We start from the raw sequence: 19,808 nt of genomic DNA on the forward strand, positions 1-19,808 counted from the left end.
GCCACCCTGGAACTTTTCTTTATTAGTACCACTTTGTTTTGTATGATTCCTTGCAAATGAAGGAAAACAACTTTTCTGCTTGTATATGTTGGGATACTGCCAGGGAGACAAAGTCCATCATGACTCCACGTCGTCTCCGGACGTCCATCGATCTCCCATATACACGCAGTATCAGCAATTAGCGACACGAGCTCCAGAAATAGCTTGCCACATTCTAGAGCCGTGCACGCTCTATCAGCAGATAATGCACACAGCGAAAGATGCACTCAGGAGAGCATTATTTACAAGTTTATTTCTGCGTTGATCAGAACAAAGAAAAACATGACTGCCTGCTTCAGTGTTCCGGCATAGAGAGAAACAAAAACAAAGACACAACAGAAACATCCTGTGAAACAGGAAATGCACAGGCTGTGACACAAACATCCTGCTCCCTTTTAAGGTGGAACGGAAATATCCTAACAGTATATGTTGCTAATATAATTTTGGGCAACAGTGCAAAGGCTGAGCTGAAGCGTTTCCTGCTTGTTACCTGCTTTCAGCAATAGGGATCGCTATTTGGTAGTACCCGATTGGTTAGCTGTCAGATTCTAGAGCTCCCTATTGGTGGCTCTTAGGTAATTCCAAAAATACAGAGTCCACTAATAAAACAGTGTTCATTCACAATGCAGTAATATAAATCTCCATTGCTACATATGGGGTGTGTATTTCAGTGTATTTCATGGCCAAAAATGTACAGGTTTTTGGCCATGCTGTAGTGAAGTGCTTATGCAACTGTGAATAAAAGGAGGCTGGGCTCATTGTCCCGGGGATGGGGGAGGGGTTGAGATGTGACAAAACTAAATTCCAATAAGTGCCCCCTTTATTTCCATAACATGTCCTTGAGTCTGTACTCTGAATAGTGACACCAGGGACCTAGAAGGTGCGTGGCTTGTCAGTCCAACCCCTGCACAGTCTCATCAGGGCTGACCTTAAGGCAATTGGAGCAATTCTGCCAAATTGGGCCCCGTGTGCCACTCCTAAGGGCCCCCCCACCAGAGCAATCTAGATGGATTTTATTAATATCTATAAGATTTTGCAGACTTTGGCTGTGAAGTTGGACCCTACAAATAACCCTAAAGTTGGGCCCCACTTCTTCAAATTGGGCCCCACAGGCTAGCCCTGAGTCTCATAGTTGCTGTGCATGAGTTGCCCTGCCTTTGCATGAACTCTTGAGTTTGCAGTTTTGGGAGAGGGGAGACTACGGCACTGGGGAGCAGGCAGGCTGGCGAGGCCCCCTAGATTTAGAGGCCCTAGGCTTCAGCCTACTTAGCCTATACACAAATCCAGCATTGGAGGAGTGTGGGGGAAATGAAGTATTGTTCCAAATAGGGTCTCCCCAATCTCTCCATTTCTGCAAAAAATAAAATAAAAAATGCCCCTTTTCATATATTGAATAGCATTTGCTCTCACTGCTGAAGGATCGTGTTGATGGCTCGCTGTCTTCCAACTGTCCAAGAACTCTGGTATCTTTTCCACTCTTCCAGCAGATAACAAAAGCATTTATTAGTCCCAGATGCATGACCTTAGTCTTTGTACTATTGAATTTCATTCCATTCATTGCAATTTCATTCCATAAGGTTTGACACAAGTAAAAGATTAATATCGCTTATAAATTGCATCACCTAAAATCGAGAAACCATTCCAGCTTCTGGCAGAAGGTCATTGCGAGCAGATGTACAATACTCCGGGGACCAGTGTGCACATCAAGCCAGTGCTTAGTCAGAAAAGGGGGTCGCAGGCTTGTTGTAAGAACTCTAGGGATAGCGGCTCATCTCTCTAAACTTTGACTTCAGTTTTGAATCAAAAGGCAAACCTGCTCACAAAGCTTCGTAGCACGAGTTAACATTATCAGAGACTCCTAGGGCCATAATTCTGCACATGGCTACAAAGATATTGGGCTCGTCCCCAAGCCTGCCTGAGGCCCAAGCTGAGGAATAGCATTTAAGAGTTATCCCCGAGAAGATAATTTAATGCCAGACTCTGATTTAGAAGCCAGCCTTCAGATTCCTTAAGCAAATGACTTGATTCATGTGTTCCACAAGGCCTCTTCCTGTCCTGCAAGCTCCCAGGTGGACTTGCATGTGTAGAAGTCTAATTTGCAGACTGGTAGAAACAGAGTGTCTTTAGGAACATTGTTGGCATTCGCAGCAGAGGCTAGTCCATTAGGGCAAATGGGGCACAGCTCCTTCAGCCAACACTGCCAGCCTGCCTGCTGACTTCCAACCAGTCCAGGTGAATGGAACGGGCTGTCACCTTCCCTTTTCTATTTAGTCTCTGTGTTGCCCATTGTAGGGGTAAGCAGAGGAGGAGGAGGATAGGGGCAAAACCAGCATTAGTTGGCTCTGACTCCACCCACTGCTTGGACTCCCTGCCTTCTGCCCTACCAGTTGCAATGGGCACCAGTCACTACTGGGTATTAGAGGAGAGGGCACCTGCACTTTTAAACCATGGTGGAGAAGAGGGAATTTCAGCAGGCACAGCTCTCCTACAACACTGTTGAAAGGCGCAGGAGCTCTCACCTCTTTTGCGCCCGACCATCCTAGTATTTAGCATTGTCTACATAGTGCCATTCCTTTAGATGGTGTTTCCCAAAGAATGACAAGGGAAGTCCCTTCCCTGTACAATCTAAAAATAGACACAAGGGAGACAACAGAGTTTGGGAAATGAAGGCTGGGCCGTAAAGAGGAGAGAACTGTGTTATTATTTAGCTTACACATTCTTAAGCTTACTGATAGAATTTTTAGGCTTGTTACTAGCACTTAACTAAACTTGGTTATTAAACGCACGCTGCTTCTTTTAGGAATGTATCTCCCCTCCACCCAAGAAAACATGAAATCTGTTTAGTAAACGTGAGAACAGTGCATCCATTATTGACCCACCAGTGTTCCACTCAACTATTCATAATCACTGAGCCTCTTGGGCTTGCCGATTGGAAGGTTGGTGGTTTGAATCCATGCGATGGGGTGAGCTCCTGCCACCAGCTTCTGCCAACCCAGCAGTCCAAAAGCACATCAATGCAAGAAGATGAATAGCTACCACTGCAGCGGGAAGGTAAATAGCATTTCCGTGCACTCTGAAACTCATCATGGTGTCTCGTTGCACCAGAAGCAGTTTGGTCATGCTGGCCACGTGGCCTGGAAAGCTTTCTGTGGACAAATGCTGGCTCCTTCGGCCTGAAGCGAGATGAGCGCCGCACCCCATAGTCAAGTTTGACTGGACTTAACTATCCATGGTCCTTCACCTTTACCTAATCCTACAGCTCCCATCTAGCACAGCAGATCCCAGTAATATGGAGCAACTGTGGTGCTTTGATGTTTTAGCATGGTGGTAAAACATCTGTTATCCAAGATAGTTTGCAACAAGTGAAAAATGGTTCCTTGCTGAAATATACTCAGCCTCCCTCTAGGCATGCATTCATCATGATTTGTGCTTGTGATGCTATCAGGGTGGTTAGACTTGCAATACCATTTGTGCCCACACACAAAAATGTGTCGTTATACTGCATTGGCTGCAATCAGTGTATGTCCTCTATCCTTTTCTTCTACGAATCCTCTGGTTCTTTGCTTATTCCAGCTTTTATGTGCTTTAGCAGGAGAGCATCTTGGAAAGCTAATGATATTTGTCCAGTTCTTTGTGATGTAGCCACTGCCACCTTTTTTTCCCCAATAATGCCAGATACTGGCATTTTCTGCAGATGAGCATGACTTAGCACAGCAGTCACAGCCTAGGTATATAAAACTTTAAATGTACATAAATGAAAGCATGACAGCTTGGTGTCATAACATGGTTTACTTGCACCCAGGGCAGGGAAGTGGGGGAGTGGAGATGTTGGGAACATAGTCAATAAAATGGGTAGATTTAAAGTGTGAATGCAATAATATGGAAACACTGGGGAAGCACTGCAAAACAACTGATGAAGTAGGATGGTGTATGGATGGTCCATAATAAATCTGATTCAAATCTGCTATTAATGTATCACTGATATGCTGCTGTACACACCCACAAGCTGTCTAGATTGATCCTTAGCGTAACCCACCCAATCTTACTTCTCGATCCAGCCACTGGATATAAAACTTATTTTTTTTTAAAAAAAAGTTGAAAATACTGAAAATCCTTTTCAGTTTTGTTAATTTCCATTATATATTTGCTGTAAGTAGAGCCTGTTTTTATGCATGTTTACTCAGAAGTAAGTTCTAATATGGTGAATAGGACTTACACCCAAGAAAGGAGTTAAGCTACATAGGAATTGAAGTCTTAAACTGGAAAATACATTGTGAGTGATTTTTTTAAAAAATAAAAAAATATTAATGATAATTATTTTCTCATGATGAATTTAGCCTGAAAATATATGGGCTCCCTCTACTTCTTCTTTTTAAGAAGTACATTTATGGTCTGTACCAGTACATCAAAACATTAGGAAGCAGAGATGCATTCGTCGATTTTGCCCCAGATGGCTAGAATAAATTAGTGGAGTCACTAAACAGTCATTATAACTTTAAAATGCATTTGGACGCTTCTCAGTTTCACAAAGTGGCTGCTTAGTGTGATTCACTTAAGGTGAGGAATTGTAGAGGGGGAAAGCTCTGCTGTAGTAATAATCAGGGTTTTCTTTCCTCCTCTTCAGGGTACTCTAGCGAGGGAAGAAGTCATGATTACATTTAAAAGCCACCCACTGCATTGTGCGTTGGAATAGCAGCACCTAATGGATTTAAGGCAGGTGACTCCCGCCCCCCCATATGACAGAGTTTCTGTGCCTTTAGCACAGAAGACAGAAATTCCGCTGGTGCAACTGTATAGCCAAATTCTAAAACAAACCAGTCAATCTTAAAAATACAGAGAAAAATGTGCAGCTGAAATTGCATTGCTACAAGTCAAATACCGGTAGATAAAATTATTTTATTTAGAGGGACCCTACTCTTCCACCGAGGAGTCATAGGTGCCAACTCAAAGGGGCCCAGATCTCCTTTGGCTCCTCCAATATAACGTTGGGGGCCCCGCCACCCCCCCCCAATGTTGAGGAAATACTGAGGCAGAGAAGGCCAATCGCAGATCCGATCACAGTGCAGCACAGCTTCAGTGGCTAGTGGCTTCTCCTCCTGCTGCCATGGAGGAGAAGGAGGGGGAAGCAGTCCTGGGCTGGTGGCGGTGACAGGAGGAGGAGGAGGTTGAATACCCAAGAAGAGGAGCTGCCAGCCATTGAAGCCATGTCCCTGCTGTGTTTGGCTCCAACCCAGCTCCTCCCAGCATCACACACACATCATGTGTGCATCATTGACACACACACACCCCAATCTTCTGCTCAAGTTGGTGCCTCTGCAAGGAGCAAGGAACCAAAATGTTCACTATGGTTCACTGAGACAAAGCATCTTCAAACCATGGTTATGTAGAAGTATTGTGGGCGTCAAGGAGTTAACACTCTGTGCGACATGGAAATGCTGACTCAGTATCATGTGATGAGTCAGTATCATGAGACATGAGGCGTTGCCTGATTGGTTTATAGCCAACCAGTATAAAGAGGTATGGTTGACTTCCCCACGCTGGCTTCTCCCCTGTATGTAATCCCACCTATGTATGCTGATTCCTGGATATACTGTAAGAAGAGTGCTTTATGATAACGCAAGACTGCAACTGGAATAAAGCCCTACTGAAAATCCGGAGTGCTTCATGTGGAGCTTCCGTACATTGCAACAGGTTAATGATGCTGGCTCCTTTCAGTAAAGCACAGTGGCTGCACTAACCTGACCTTCCATCAGTGGAGTTTCTGCTGCCTACGGGGAAAGAGAGTCAGAGGGGCAAGGCAGTGCAGAGGTTGGTGCGGTGCAAACATACTGGCAGCTACAGCACCAACACCCCTGCTGCCTTGCCCCTCTCCCTCTCCTTCCCGGTAAACAGCAGGGACTGCACTGTTGGGAGTTTGGGTAACCACCACAGACCCATGCTACCACCTGCAGTTGCCACAAGACTAAATAATATCACCAACAAGAGTTCCCTGTTTTGACACAGGAGGAGAAGAAGCAATGCTCCTGCTTTCTCCATCCCTGTGCCAAAGGAAGGGGGGGGGGGGAGAGAGAGAAGGGAGCACAGGGCCTTGAGCCCTGTGCACGTAACAGTACAAAGTCCCCGGAAACCCAATTTGTTGGGTTGTTAAAAAGAAAACAAGCTGTGAATGCCGGCTTTTGCAAAATTGTCCATGTTATTTTGATGGTCAGTTTCAAACGTGGAGCCATCTTGGGAAGTGCACAGATTCCACTAAGACATATTCTTCTTCTTTTTATGTGCTTTATAGTTCAACTTTTCCTCAGCATATAAACAGGGGTGTATATGGTTGTCTCTGTAGTTCTGGAGATTAAGACATTGTCTTGAGAGCATTAAAATGTGTTTGAATAATGCTGAGCTTTTAAATAAGTATTTATTTATTTTTGTATCATTGGAATTTTGTTTCTATTGTTTCTCTTTCAGCTGTTCGAACTAATACTGTACCCTCCACTCACCCACAATGGAAGGGACTAATGCTGGTGATACACTTTAAACTCACTCACAAATCCAGTCTGGGGCTAAATAGCAACACACAGTCTATAGCTACATATTGGTATTTGCACATCCTGTGTCAAAATCCAAATGTCAGTGGTTTTGGCAGCCCTGTAAAACACTAATGAGATATTACATCAAACAGGGTATGTGATCTTGCCCAACCATCTCAGAGAATTCAAAAATATTGATGCACTACCAACCAGCATTGATTTGCAGAACTTTTACAAAGGCCACAGTGGAATGGGAGGGGGAGGGGAGGAATATTCAAAGGAAAGCTAAGTGCTACAAAAATTGTGCATTACAGTATGATGTTACAAAGCCGAAGGAAGAAAATGGGCAGAAGAGGACATTTACAAACAACAATTGACTTCGACAAACCATCATGAGTCAGTCGGATTCGCGCACAATAAAAGATTTATATTTCTTCTGTGAATGTTCAGCTGCAAGTCGCAATCCATTATTTAATGTTACATTTTTTATGTTGATGATGAAGTGGACTGTAGCCCGCGAAAGCTTATGCCATAATAAATGTGGAAGGTGTCACAAGACCCTTGGTTATTTTTGCTGCAGAAGCCTAATGTGGCTGCCTGTCTGGAAAAAGAGTTTGAAGTTCTGGTGACATAATCATACTGGAAGTGACATATCATGCCAATTTTCTTTGGGGGGGGGGTGTATTTACAAGATGTCCAGAGCAAATTATTTAGTAAGAAAGCTAGTAAGAAGTATGCGGGGGGGGGGAGAGTTTTCTCTGAGTCACTTGATTAGAACTAAAAATAAATATTAGTGGCTACATCATCATCATCATCATTATTATTATTATTATTATTATTATATTTCCAGATACTCCATCCTATGCACTGGCAAGCTTTACAAGAAGCTGCCGCCAGAGAGGGAACAGTCAGCCACATCTTGGTGCGGGTGTTTCTAGGACTAAGGTGAAATGCAAATCACCCTTTTTATTTTTGCTATTGGGCACTGCATGCTGTTCAAGTAATCTTGTCATACGTACAGTATGGAAATGTGGGTCTTTCTACATTATATTTTTGTTTTGCTACTCTATTACGAAATTGTTACTATGGTGTTATTTTGCTATGCTATTGTGAAACTGTATCATAGAGTTTGTTTGAAATGCTTTCTTAGTTGTAAGCCACTTTGAACATGATTTTGTGGGGAAGCTGCATACAAATAATATGAATGAATGAATATATTTAATTATACAGTGGTAACTCAGGATGTGAACGGGATCTGTTCCGGAGCCCCGTTTGCATCCCGAATGGAACGCAAGACGTGACGGTGCGTCCGCGCGGGTCGCGTTTTGGCACTTCTGTGCATGCACATGACATCATTTTGGTGGTCTGCGCACGCGCACGGGGCGAAACCCGGAAGTAACATACTCTGTTACTTCCAGGTCACTGCGGAGCACAACCCAAATTTGCCTAACCCGAAGCGTATTCATCTCGAGGTATGACTGTACCCCATTAAAGACCACTGTCTGAAGCAAGCAGTCGCCATGCTCATAACTTCCCCTTTCCTTGGATGTAACTTGTAAACAACGTAACTTCAAATAATTGAATACGATTCTGATTTCTGGCACTTCTGTCAATAACATATTGTTGTGCTTCGCAGAAACAAAAATAGATGTCCAGATCAAATTTAACTGTCGTCTTCACAGTACAAGACAGTCTTGATCAGCTGCAGCCAGAAATTTTCATTAAGTATTCTTCGCTTTTGGCAGCTTACATCATGCACCCTACAATTTTGGAAGTTGTGATGACCCCCTTTGCCTCAGCTGGTCATCCAAAAACCATCTCCATATTAGAAATAAGGTTAAAAGGGTTAAAAGTAAATAAGTGAAAAAGCAGTGAAAGCTGGATGGAATTTGCCGATTGAATTAATAATTGGCATACAAAGAGGGAGGTGGGAGGAGGCTGAGGAACCAAGTTAAAAAAGAAGGAACTTGAGAAATGAAATTTTTCTTTGTTTTGCTTGGGTGTTTGTTTTTGTTTTTGGGAAATCCTTGTTGGGAGGTGGGGAGGAGGGTTTTCTTTTCGGGGTTTTTGTATTTTTTCTTTTTTCTTTTTATGTATTGTTTTGTTGTTGTGTTATTGGAAAAATAAATAAATATTATTTTAAAAAAAATACCATCTCCATTCAGTAGGAGAGGAGACCCACATGCAGAGGCTTGGATCCTAAGTTGGTCCTCCATTTGGATAAGAGGAGGAATCTCTGCCAACTCCTTCCTCCATCTGCAGATCTGACAGCAATAGAGACATCAAGCGTTCCTATAAGCAGGCAAATGGAATGGAATGTTTCCTTTCCTTCTTATTTTCCACATATCAAGAACACAGCCAAAGGAGGATTTTGTGTCTGTGTGCCTTCCACTTGGCTTACAACCTTGTTTGCAAAAAAAACAAGCATCTGTGATACTGTGAGAGCTGGTTGAGTGATAATGCCATCAGTTTTGATGCACAATCATATTTACAACAGCAAGTGATGCTCAGGGCACAAATTTAATTTGACAGCCATTCTCAAATTGCCCATTAAAAGTGCTGGTATGCTCAGCCATTTCCTATCTAACCCTTTTACTTTATTTTTATTTTTTTGCAACTTGAATCAGAGCTAGTGAATTTTAACTGTAATATTCTCAGCCAGCTTGCCTCCACCAACATTTTTATCGCAGATCAGTAGGTGCTCCCTAACTGAAGGTTTTGCCATCATCCTGGGAAATGTGAGAGAATCCTTGCAGGCAGGCAGGAAGCAAGTTTGTTCTGTGGTTCTTCACTGTTGCTCTTCGGTGGTATAACAGCACAAACCACGGGCAGCCAACCTAGTACTGTCCAGATGTTTTGGACTACAACTCCCATCATCCATAGCAAGAATGGTTGAAGGCAGTGTTTCTCAACCTAGGGTCTCCAGCTGTGTTTGGACTACAATTCCCATCACCCATAGCCAGCAAGACCAGTGGTCAGGGGTGATGGGGAGCTGTAGTCCGGGGGGAAAGCAGAGACATCACCTTGCCAACAAAGGTTCATATAGTTAAAGCTATGGTTTTCCCATTAGTAAGGTATGGAAGTGAGAGCTGGACCATAAAGAAGGCTGATCGCCGAAGAATTGATGCTTTTGAATTATGGTGCTGGAGGAGACTCTTGAGAGTCCAATGGACTGCAAGAAGATCAAACCTCTCCATTCTTAAGGAAATCAGCCCTGAGTGCTCACTGGAAGGACAGATCATGAAGCTGCGGCTCCAATACTTTGGCCACCTCATGAGAAGAGAAGACTCCCTGGAAAAGACCCTGATGTTGGGAAAGATGGAGAGCACAAGGAGAAGGGGACGACAGAGGACAAAATGGTTGGACAGTGTTCTCGAAGCTACCAGCATGAGTTTGACCAAACTGTGGGAGGCAGTGGAAGACAGGAGTGCCTGGTGTGCTCTGGTCCACGGGGTCACGAAGAGTCGGACATGACTAAACGACTAAACAAAAAGTCTGAAATCAGCTGGGGACCAAAGGTTGGCAAACACTGGTTTAAGGCATGTTATTTTTACACACAGTAGCTGAGGAGCAACAAACTAAACAAATTAGCCACACACACACGCACAGCTTTAAAATTTAATTTTGTTCTGATGTGTTGTCTTTTCTTCTTTTTTTAAGAAAAAGTGGCATTAGCAGGGTAAAGGTAATACAGTCAAAACAATTACCGTACTTGACTTGCAAGGAAGTTGTGTTCCTGCTTAGTCTTCCACATTCCCCATAATAACTTTCAGCCATCACCATCAAGTGAGATGAGGCACCAGAACTGAGAATCGTAGAGTTTGAAGGGACCACAAGGAGGTCGAACTAGGTGACCCTCGTAGTCCTTTTCAGTTCTACGATTTTTATTTATTTATTTAATAATTTTCAACAAATTTAATACAGACAGTTCTTTTTTATGATTTTCAATTTTATACATTTCAATAATTTTATAATCATTTTAACATTTCAAAACTTGACTTGCTCCACCCCCCTCTTTCTGTGGTTTCTTAAATTTATTTTTAATATTTTCTGCATATCCAAATTAACATAATTTACTCATCTACTTTAAATATATACTCTTATAAAGCTGCAAGTTACTACAATAACCCTGCCAATGTTCTTATCTTTTTACAATTTATTTGCAAATATTCAGTAAACCATTTCCATTCTTTTATAAAACATTTGTTATCTTGATTTCTTATTTTTCCAGTAAGTTTCGCCAATTCTGCATATTTACTAAGTTGTTGTATCCATTCTTCTTTTGCCCGACAACAGATCAAAATAATATTGATTCCATCTTGAAAGAAAACTACAAAAACTATTAGGAGATAATTTGTGAGGCCCCCCCCCCCCCAAGATTTCAACTGCCTAGGGGCCTCCACAGGGTTTAATCCAGCCCTGCGCCCTCACCAGAAAATCCTAGAAAGGCAATGTTTGAATTAAAAGGTGTCAACGAAAATGTGCACAGCCAAATAACTGAAATGCTCAAATTCTTACATATCTGTGTTCGCTGGTCTAAATGCTACATGCTAGTCTCAGATATCCTGCGACTGTAACTTTTGCATCGCTGTCTCTCACCAGTTTACAAAACTTAGATTTTAGTTACAGTATTTCGTTTTCCCTTTCCTTTTGCGTATGTTGCCTACATTGTTGCAAGTTGCACACGGTTACGCAATTAAGTAATCAATATCCCCCCCCCCCCACCCTCTTCTTTAAAGCAAGGCCATGTCTGAATGTTTTCCTCCCTGCAAGCTCAGCAGAAAAAGGCCAATTGGCTGGAGCCAGGAGGCAGCTGCGGAGCCGAAGGGGCAGCGCCGAGGAAGGTCTCCGCCGCGTCCGCCCACTGGGGGCGTTGCTGGGCGGGCTGGGTCCGCGTCGCGCTTTCGCTTCGCCCGCTGGACGATTCCTGGAAGGCGGCGGCGAAAGGGCGGACGCGGCTGGCGCAAGTATGGCACGTTGGCTGAGCCGGGACCCCGTGGACATAGAGGTACGGCCGTGTCCTCGTGCAGGGGGGCGGCAGAGGAGGGCGCGCCAGGAGCCCTGTGGCGTCTGGAAACCGGGAAGAAGAAACTTGGGACCCCCCCCAAAGAGCCTCTGCTGCAGTCGCCAAGCATTGCAAGGTGTCCGGAGTCCTTGGTGGCCGCAGGCTTGACTTGTGCGCTCGAGGGATATGTGGGCCTCTGGGCATGTGCAGAGTGGGGTCCCCCCCCGTGGCTGGTTATCAAGAGCGACAGGGGCTCCTCGCTTGTAAACACACTGGAGCCATTCCACATGTGTGCGCGCGGGGGAGGGGGGCGTGTGCGTAATGAAGGCGATTAAGCTCTGACTATCCCCTATGCCAAGGAACCTTTGCCAAAGGTGGACAGGTATCCGTAGGCAAGACCACAATGCAGTGGCCAAGCTACCCAGGCTGCAGAAGGGAGTGACTAGCCTGTGCCCCTTTTCCCCCTCCGCCAAGTGTTGCTGAACTACAAATCCCATCATCCTTTGCCATTGGCCATGCTGGCCGAGGCTGATGGGAGCTGCAGTTCAACAACTCTGGGAGACCCACGGGTTTGTCACTCCTGCTTTTCCCAAGGGAAGGAAACCTCCGTTCTCCAAGCTGAGTGGTTCAGGCAATGTAATTTGGCCTGTATTTCTTGCCTATCGCTGTCTAGCCACCTGTGACTGCACAGGATAGTCTTTGGCAGACCAATATTTTCTGGTTTCTCATCCTCTTCTGGATAAATATAGCCTCATCTGGAGGTCAAAATGAAGAGATTCCGGAGAATCTTTTGATGTTTATGTTAGCAAATCCAAATGGTGCTCTTCTGTCCCATCTACCTATTTCTCAATATATTTCTAAATAAAATTTCACCAGCAGTGCAGTAAGCAGCCTTTTTTTAAAAAAAAAAGAAGTAAGGGTGCTTCTGGAGTGTTGCTGTTTCGGGATGAGAGTCAATCACATACTGGCAAATTTTATTTGTTTTTATTTAATCTGTTATATACCGCCCTTCAAAATCTCTGGGTGGTTCACAGAATAAAATATTATATAGAAACACAAGTAAATTAAAACAGTGAAACAATACCCTCCTTCCCCACAGGGACATATTAAAAGGCTGTAGAATATTAATCAGCCAAAGGCTTGGTTGTGCAACGACAGCTGATTTGATGCTCTTGAATAAAAAAAACCAACCCTCTGCTTCCTGCTACCCCTTAAAAATCAGAATTTCTTAATGAAAAAAGTGATGGCAACATGCAATTGAAAGAGTGGGATAACAATTGCTTGAGGTAGTATTGTCCAGCCTTTCCAAAACAAATCGGAACAAATGCTCAGTTTGATTTACTTATTTAAACCATTTCTATACAGTGGTACCTCAGGTTAAGTACTTAATTCATTCCCGAGGTCCGTTCTTAACCTGAAACTGTTCTTAATCTGAAGCACCACTTTAGCTAATGGGGCCTCCTGCTGCCGCCGCACCGCCAGAGCACAATTTCTGTTCTTATCCTGAAGCAAAGTTCTTAACCTGAAACACTGTTTCTGGGTTAGCGGAGTCTGTAACCTGAAGCGTAGGTAACCTGAAGCATATGTAACCCGAGGTACCACTGTACTGTGATATGTGTGTGTGTGTGGTACAAAAAAACTAAAGTAAACAAGCAACTGAACAACATATAACAAATATACAAAAACACACAGTTGCACATAAAAATGTTATGTCAATTCAAATTTCCAAAATAAGCAATATACACCCTTTTCGATACACCTCCCCTTTCAGCCTCCTGGCTCTCATACAAGGCTTCACATATCCACCTTGGTTGTCACCCAGGGCTCAAAGAAACTCACAGTTCACCCACAAATAAATTGTTGTGGTCATCTAACCTGCCTGTAAACCTCATGCAAACAAATCGGGAGAATGCTCAGTTAACAGGTCATCTGGAAGTGACACAAGTCACATGTTGTTCAATGGGACTTACTTCAATTTAGACTGAGGCCTGAATTGGCAACTGGCTGCCTTTTTAAGGGACCCCAAGAGCTGAATCCAGAGTACTGCAATCAACATTCCCATTAAGTGGATTAATACTGGATGGAATTGTATAAGGCAGAATCTGTCACTCTCTTCCTGACTGCTTCTCCCCTAAATCAGTCTGCTCAGGAGTAAGTGCTGGGTGTGCCAGTTTCCCATAATGCAGGGGCAGAATTTTTTTAATTATTATTAAGTCAAGTAGTTGGGGAAATAGCATACCACTGGTGCCTGCAGCCAAAGCCCAAAGTGGGCAGTGTCTAGCATGTCACCCAAGGGTGCTTCCAATCTCTTTATAGGTGGAATGTGTGATACGTGCTGGGAACACTGCATTTGAGAAGTGAGACACATGGCATCCATCTTGAATTAGTAAAGCTTTTAACTCTCATAGACTAAATACAGAACATTGAAGGGGAAGGTCTGGAATGTTCCCTGGGATGATTGTCACATGAAAAGTTCCTTTCAGACTATCCCAGAGCAGGGGATTAATCATTTATTTCCATGTTTATTTTAAAAGGCCAACATAACATCTCTAGAGATGCCAACCTCCCGAGTCCTTTCCCCTCTAGTTTTTTATTCCTCATTGGTGGTGTATTGTGAAAATTATACTGTTGCGCAGTAGAATTTCTCCACACTTGCTTTGTTATGCAAGGGCTAAAGACTGCTGTTTGCAACAATTAGTTGCATTGGTGTTTCCTATGGTAAACGCGACAGGCATAGTCCATCTGAAATCCTTGGGGATTTGTTCTGAAGAACCTAGATTGCCTGTGGTCCCTAGTGTATGTGTCTGCCGCATATCTAGAACCATGCTTTCGACTTCAATACTTGCTGCATTATGTGGCTGCAGCCAATCTGGTCATTATATAAAGTAGGGATAGGGAACCTTTGGCCCTCTAGATCAGCATTTCCCAACCTTGGGTCTCCAGCTGTTTTTGGATTACAACTCCCATAATCCTCAGCTAGCAAGACCAGTGGTCAGGGATGATGGGAATTGTAGTTCGAAAACAGCTGGAGGCCCAAGGTTGGGAAACACTGCTCTAGATGATGTTGGATTCCAACTCTCACCACCTCTCATAATTAGGGTTGTAACCTAATAACATTTGTAGGGACAAAGGCTCCAAACCCTGATATAAAATGTGAAGCAGCCCAGGACATAGGGTCCCCCCCCCCCATTCTTAAAACTGGATCTTCTACAGTGGTGTGTCAGGAGTTAAAAAGTGCTTCTGAAGTTGCTATCTCCTGCCCTAGTGAGCTGAAATTGCCCATTAAGTTCTTAAACTTTTGTGTATATCTCCTTCAATTGAGGAAGTGCCAAGGACTGCTGATATCCATATCTTTTCCTTCCCCAAATTTGAGGCTCCCACCAACACTTCCAACATGGCTGGCTTGCCATAGACACTTTCATTTCATTTCACTTCTAATTTGTATACAGTCGTACCTTGGAAGTCGAAACGTTCGACTTCCAAAGCACAGCTTCTGATTGGCTGCAGGAAGCTCCTGCAGCCAATCAGAAGATGCGGACTCACCGTCAGATGTTCGCCTTCCAAAAGAACGTTCGAAAACTGGAACACTCACTTCTGGTTTTCAGTCGTTCGGTAGTTGCAACGTACAAGTTCCAGGGCATTGGAGATCCGTGGTATGACTGTACCGCCTTTCTATATTACTATACGCAAGGCGGTTTATAAGCTGAAGAAACAACAAAATAGACAACAAAGATCACACATGTAATAACAATCTGATCCAATACAACAAAGTCACAATAACTTTAAAATTGACAACTAGTATGAAAGAAAGCTATATTCAATAATCCATTAGAATATAATAGTAAACAGTAAAATTAAATATCAGCAAATAATAAACAGTTTACATTTGTCAATTACAATAAAGAATTACTACTCAATAAAAACAACAGCAAGTCACAATGCATAAAAATCCCAAACATACAAAGCCATATAAAAGGATCAAATTGGGAAACAAGGACACACAATTTGTAACATATTTCTTAAAAAATATCCCCCAACTCCTCTCTTCCCAGCTGCTTCTGCTGTTCTCCAAGTAATGGTTTGGGAAGGGCTCCTAGGACTGGAGGGTGGGGCAAGGCAGGTGGAAAAAGTCGTAGGCTGATGACCAGCACAAAGTCTCTCCTTACTTTGGAATCCTGAGGTGGTTGTTGCGGGGGGGGGGGGGCGCTTCTGCACCTCCCTGTGCTACTCAGTGTATGGATTTTACAATGCAATCATTTGTGTATCTTCTTAGAAATAATCCCCACTGAGTTCAGTGCTCTTTACAGGTGGCACTGTGGGTTAAACCACAGAGCCTAGGGCTTGCCGATCGGAAGGTCGGCAGTTCGAATCCCCGCAACAGGGTGAGCTCCTGTTGTTCGGTCCCTGCTCCTGCCAACCTAGCAGTTCAAAAGCATGTCAAAGTGCAAGTAGATAAATAGGTACCGCTCCAGCGGGAAGGTAAACGGTGTTTCTGTGCGCTGCTCTGGTTCGCCAGAAGTGGCTTAGTCCTGCTGGCCACATGACCCGGAAGCTGTACGCCGGCTCCCTCGGCCAATAAAGCGAGATGAGCAACGCAACCCCAGAGTTGGTCATGACTGGACTTAATGGTCAGGGGTCCTTTACCTTTACTATGTGTGATTAAGATTGCAGGCTTTGCTAGTGTTCTTGGCTGGCTAGGAGTAAAAATGGGTTGACCACATGTCTGTTGTCCTCAGCCTAGCATTTTATTCATCAAGACTGACCTGTGTCAACAGGACTTTGCTTAGGCAAGTTACTGGAAAATTTAGAACAGAGCAAGATAGCAAAATGTCACACTAGTCTAGCATTCCCCGCCACCCACCCAGCTGTGCCTGGGACCAGTGAGATGTGTGTGGGAAGCTTACAAGCAGGGTATAAAAACCAACAACAACACCCTAAAGACATGCATTTGGAAAATAAAAGCTGTTAAGCCTCACAGCTATCCACACATTGTTGAATCCTAATAGCAGAATATGCAGCGCTTCTGAATGCTTAAGTTTGGGTTTTGAATCTCAAGACAGAATTATGAAATTGTAGGAGGTGATTTCTGCACAGACTTGTACCCACCAGGTGTTCAGGCAGAGAACTTCTTCCAAACTTGAGGAAGTGTTGTTTCTTTTACTTCAGGCTCCTGAGATGTCCCAGCTTAATAATATTGTGTGTAGCATAACTAATTTTTGTGGACTTCTCATTGGCAAGGCTAAAATGACACATGGTTCAGGGGGGTGGTATTGGTCCATGGTGGATATTTTGAGTGGGCATAGCAGAGGAACTGGTTTCTTAGATATCTCCTGTTATGAGGTGCAGAGCTTTTACAGATCAACCCCTGAAAGCTATAACAAGTCAGCACGGACTCTGGTTACAAGTCAGCCACATCAAAATGTTTTTGTCATGTTCTGTGCCCGTTGAACAGTCTTGAAGGACAGCTTCAATGCTCGGCAGTGGACAGCTGTAAATAAGCATACATCTAAATTAATTAGCACATGAAGATGAGCAATGGCCATTTTTTTTACCCTCTGGAGATAATGGCTGTCTTAAATTTAGTTCATTAGGCTCACAGCTGGTGATACGATTAGAGTGCTGTGATCTTTTAATCTTAGCAATCTTCTAGCATTTCCCCATTTTTGACACACAGCTTTCACTGTATCACTTTAAAAAGACAACACCCCCACAAGCATTAACTGTGGCTATAAAATACTTGATTGTAGTAGGGCAGATGTCTGGTCAGCGTGCCAGAAGATCAGAAACGAAGTGGACAGTTTAACTTTTGAGTCACTTTTTTAAAAAAGAATTCCTTCGTTGAAAGTTATCACTCAATAACAGATGGTGACATCTTCCTTTAGATCATACCCAGAATTAATATTTAACCACTAATGGCTTTTTGGGGTGTGTGGCTTTCTGTTCAAGGAGTGTCAATGGATCTTTGCACATGCATGAAAGATTGCAATCCTAAACATGTAGGAGCAAACTCTACTGATGCTGTGGTAGTGGTAGTTTAGTTCTGTTCGAAAGAAGTATTTAAGGTCACTACCTAAGTGAAGTCAAAACACAGAATTTTATTTTATTTTTTTACTCTGAGACAAATCTTTTCAGGGACCCAGGATTGTGTTTACTTGAGTTGGTAATCTGTTCATAATTCAGTGCCCTTAACACCCCTGAGGTTTATGACTATAGTAATGTGTAACTCCCTTACATTCCCATTGGGCTAGGAAGTGCTTTTGTCCTGCCCTTTGGTGGTGGTGGTGGTGGGGGTGCTGTTGGAGATACTGTTAACGATCTCACAATTGTTTTGAATGCAAACTTGCTTTCTCTGTAAAGTAAAAATAAAATAAAAAAATGCTGCTTTTACAAATGCTGCATTTCCCCCCAAAGGATGTTTGAAAAGCTGCTTGGGAAGTGTTGTTCTAGGGGCTAGAGAGAGGGGCTGGGAAACACCATATGCACAGATTTACAAGCCATTGACAATCAGCAAGAAGCACACTGTGTAAGGGGCTCTGCAGGCATAGCTGATTAGTGGTACCTACTAATCCCCTTTCATCCAAGCCTCACCTGTACTGGCATCTGGTGTGGGGTGCATGGGCACAGCCTGGCCAAAGTCGCCATGTAGGCCAAATCAGGCCAGCGTGCCAGTGATTCCCCGCTCCTCTATCACACCCACCCAACCCATGTGCTCTGCACTTTAAATTGGCCTTCTTCCCCCTACCTTATAGGGAGATGACTGTGGACTCAGTACTGCATGTTGTCACATCCACTTTGCTTTGAGCATTTTATCTGAAAGCAAGTCCGCTGCCTTGCAGAACACCTTCGGGAGGACAAAAAGCTAAGGAGTAAACCTGACCAAAATCTGGAGTCCCTAAGATGGTTGGATAGCGCCTTTGTAGGACTCCTTCCAGCGACTCCTGCAGCCAAGCTGGTGCCAAGTGTATTGCTCTGCTTTCCTTTGGACCACATCAGGGAGGCCAAGAGAGGAGTCTTGTCATCTGGGCAGCCTGGTACCTCCATGCACACCATCTAGGGAGGTCCCTTTAAGTGCGGTTAACACAGCAGTTTGACTTCAGCCCTGGAGGTGCACCCGTTGTCTCTTGAGACAGAGGGATGCCAACACAGTTCCAATTTTCTTCAGTGAGATTTACTTACTAATGAAAATGCGTAGGGTTCCAAAACTTTGGTGGTACCTAATCTCCAAGTGGGCAACATGTGAACCAGGAGCTGCAAGTGGCCCTCAACTTTCACTTAATTTCCCCAAAGCCTAGTGAAGCTGCCTTCATTCTTCTATCCCAACTGAGTTCTTGTTGTCCTACTGCTTCCTCCTTATTCTTACTGGCTCTTGTTGTCCTACTGCTTCCTCCTTATTCTTACTGGCTTTTGAAGGTGTTTCCCTCTCTCTGCTTCCTGTGTTGTTTCAGAACAATTGAAAGGGCTGGTGTTTCTTTTGAGAAAAATGGTTTTTCTTAAACATTCCTCCTTGTTTTATACCTCCAGTGAAGTGGGGGGTCACCCCAGGCAGCTGCTTTAGAACCATTCAGTTCTGCTATGTGCTGTGATGGGGGGTGTCAAGTTTCCCAAAGTGGCAAATTTTCCAGTGCTTTTATTTTTCCATGGAATTTTTCCATTCCATAACCTCATTAGTAACAACGAATGGTGCCAACTGCAAATACAATATCAGGTAAGCTTGGCAGATTCCAAAGGTGTTTTGTTTACTAAACAAAGTGAGCCTGGGAAAAGTTTGGAAAATCCCAGTTTATTGGTAACCCATGTGTGTAGCAGTGGCGTAGCATGGGGGGTGCAGGGGGGCCCGGCCGCACCGGGCACAACATCTGGGGGGGGGGGCGCGCTCGCACTCGCAGCTCTCTGCCCCTACCTGGCTCACTCACTCTCTCTCACTGCAGTGCTGGCTGTGCGAATCCGATCCGAGCCGCCGGGTCGCTGCCCACTGTGGAGGGGAGGGTGCCAGGCGTGCGGTGCGGTGCGGAGAAAGAGCGAGGGACTATCTGGGGGAGGGACAGTGCAGCGGGGGGGGGCGCAAAGTACTTGCCTTGCCCCGGGTGCTGACAACCCACGCTATGCCACTGGTGTGTAGCACACTAAAGTAATTATTTTCTTTTGCTGCTTAGGACAGTAGCCATATTGGTCTGTTCTTTAAAAAAAACACAAAATCTTTCTGTGTATTTATTTGAGAGTAACCCCATTTAATCTAGTGGTGC

At 44.0% G+C, this 19,808-nt stretch overlaps 1 protein-coding gene across 3 annotated transcripts in view; it reads left to right on the forward strand.

The window, feature by feature from the left end:
* Positions 1-11,328: 11,328 nt before the first annotated feature.
* Positions 11,329-19,808, forward strand: part of DPYD (dihydropyrimidine dehydrogenase) — a 498,994-nt gene continuing 490,514 nt past the window's right edge. For 2 of the 3 annotated variants that reach the window (XR_014512316.1, XM_083444838.1), the window contains exon 1: positions 11,329-11,568. Coding sequence is in view for 2 of the 3 variants with exons in the window: in XM_083444838.1 (XP_083300964.1) it covers positions 11,530-11,568 (39 nt within the window). In the remaining variant the exon portion in view is untranslated. The remainder of the gene's footprint in view (positions 11,569-19,808) is intronic. The other variant, XM_083444836.1, reaches the window with a different exon arrangement.

Source organism: Podarcis tiliguerta (genome assembly GCF_965153285.1).
Source record: "Podarcis tiliguerta genome assembly, chromosome: 6".
Lineage (NCBI taxonomy): Eukaryota > Metazoa > Chordata > Lepidosauria > Squamata > Lacertidae > Podarcis > Podarcis tiliguerta.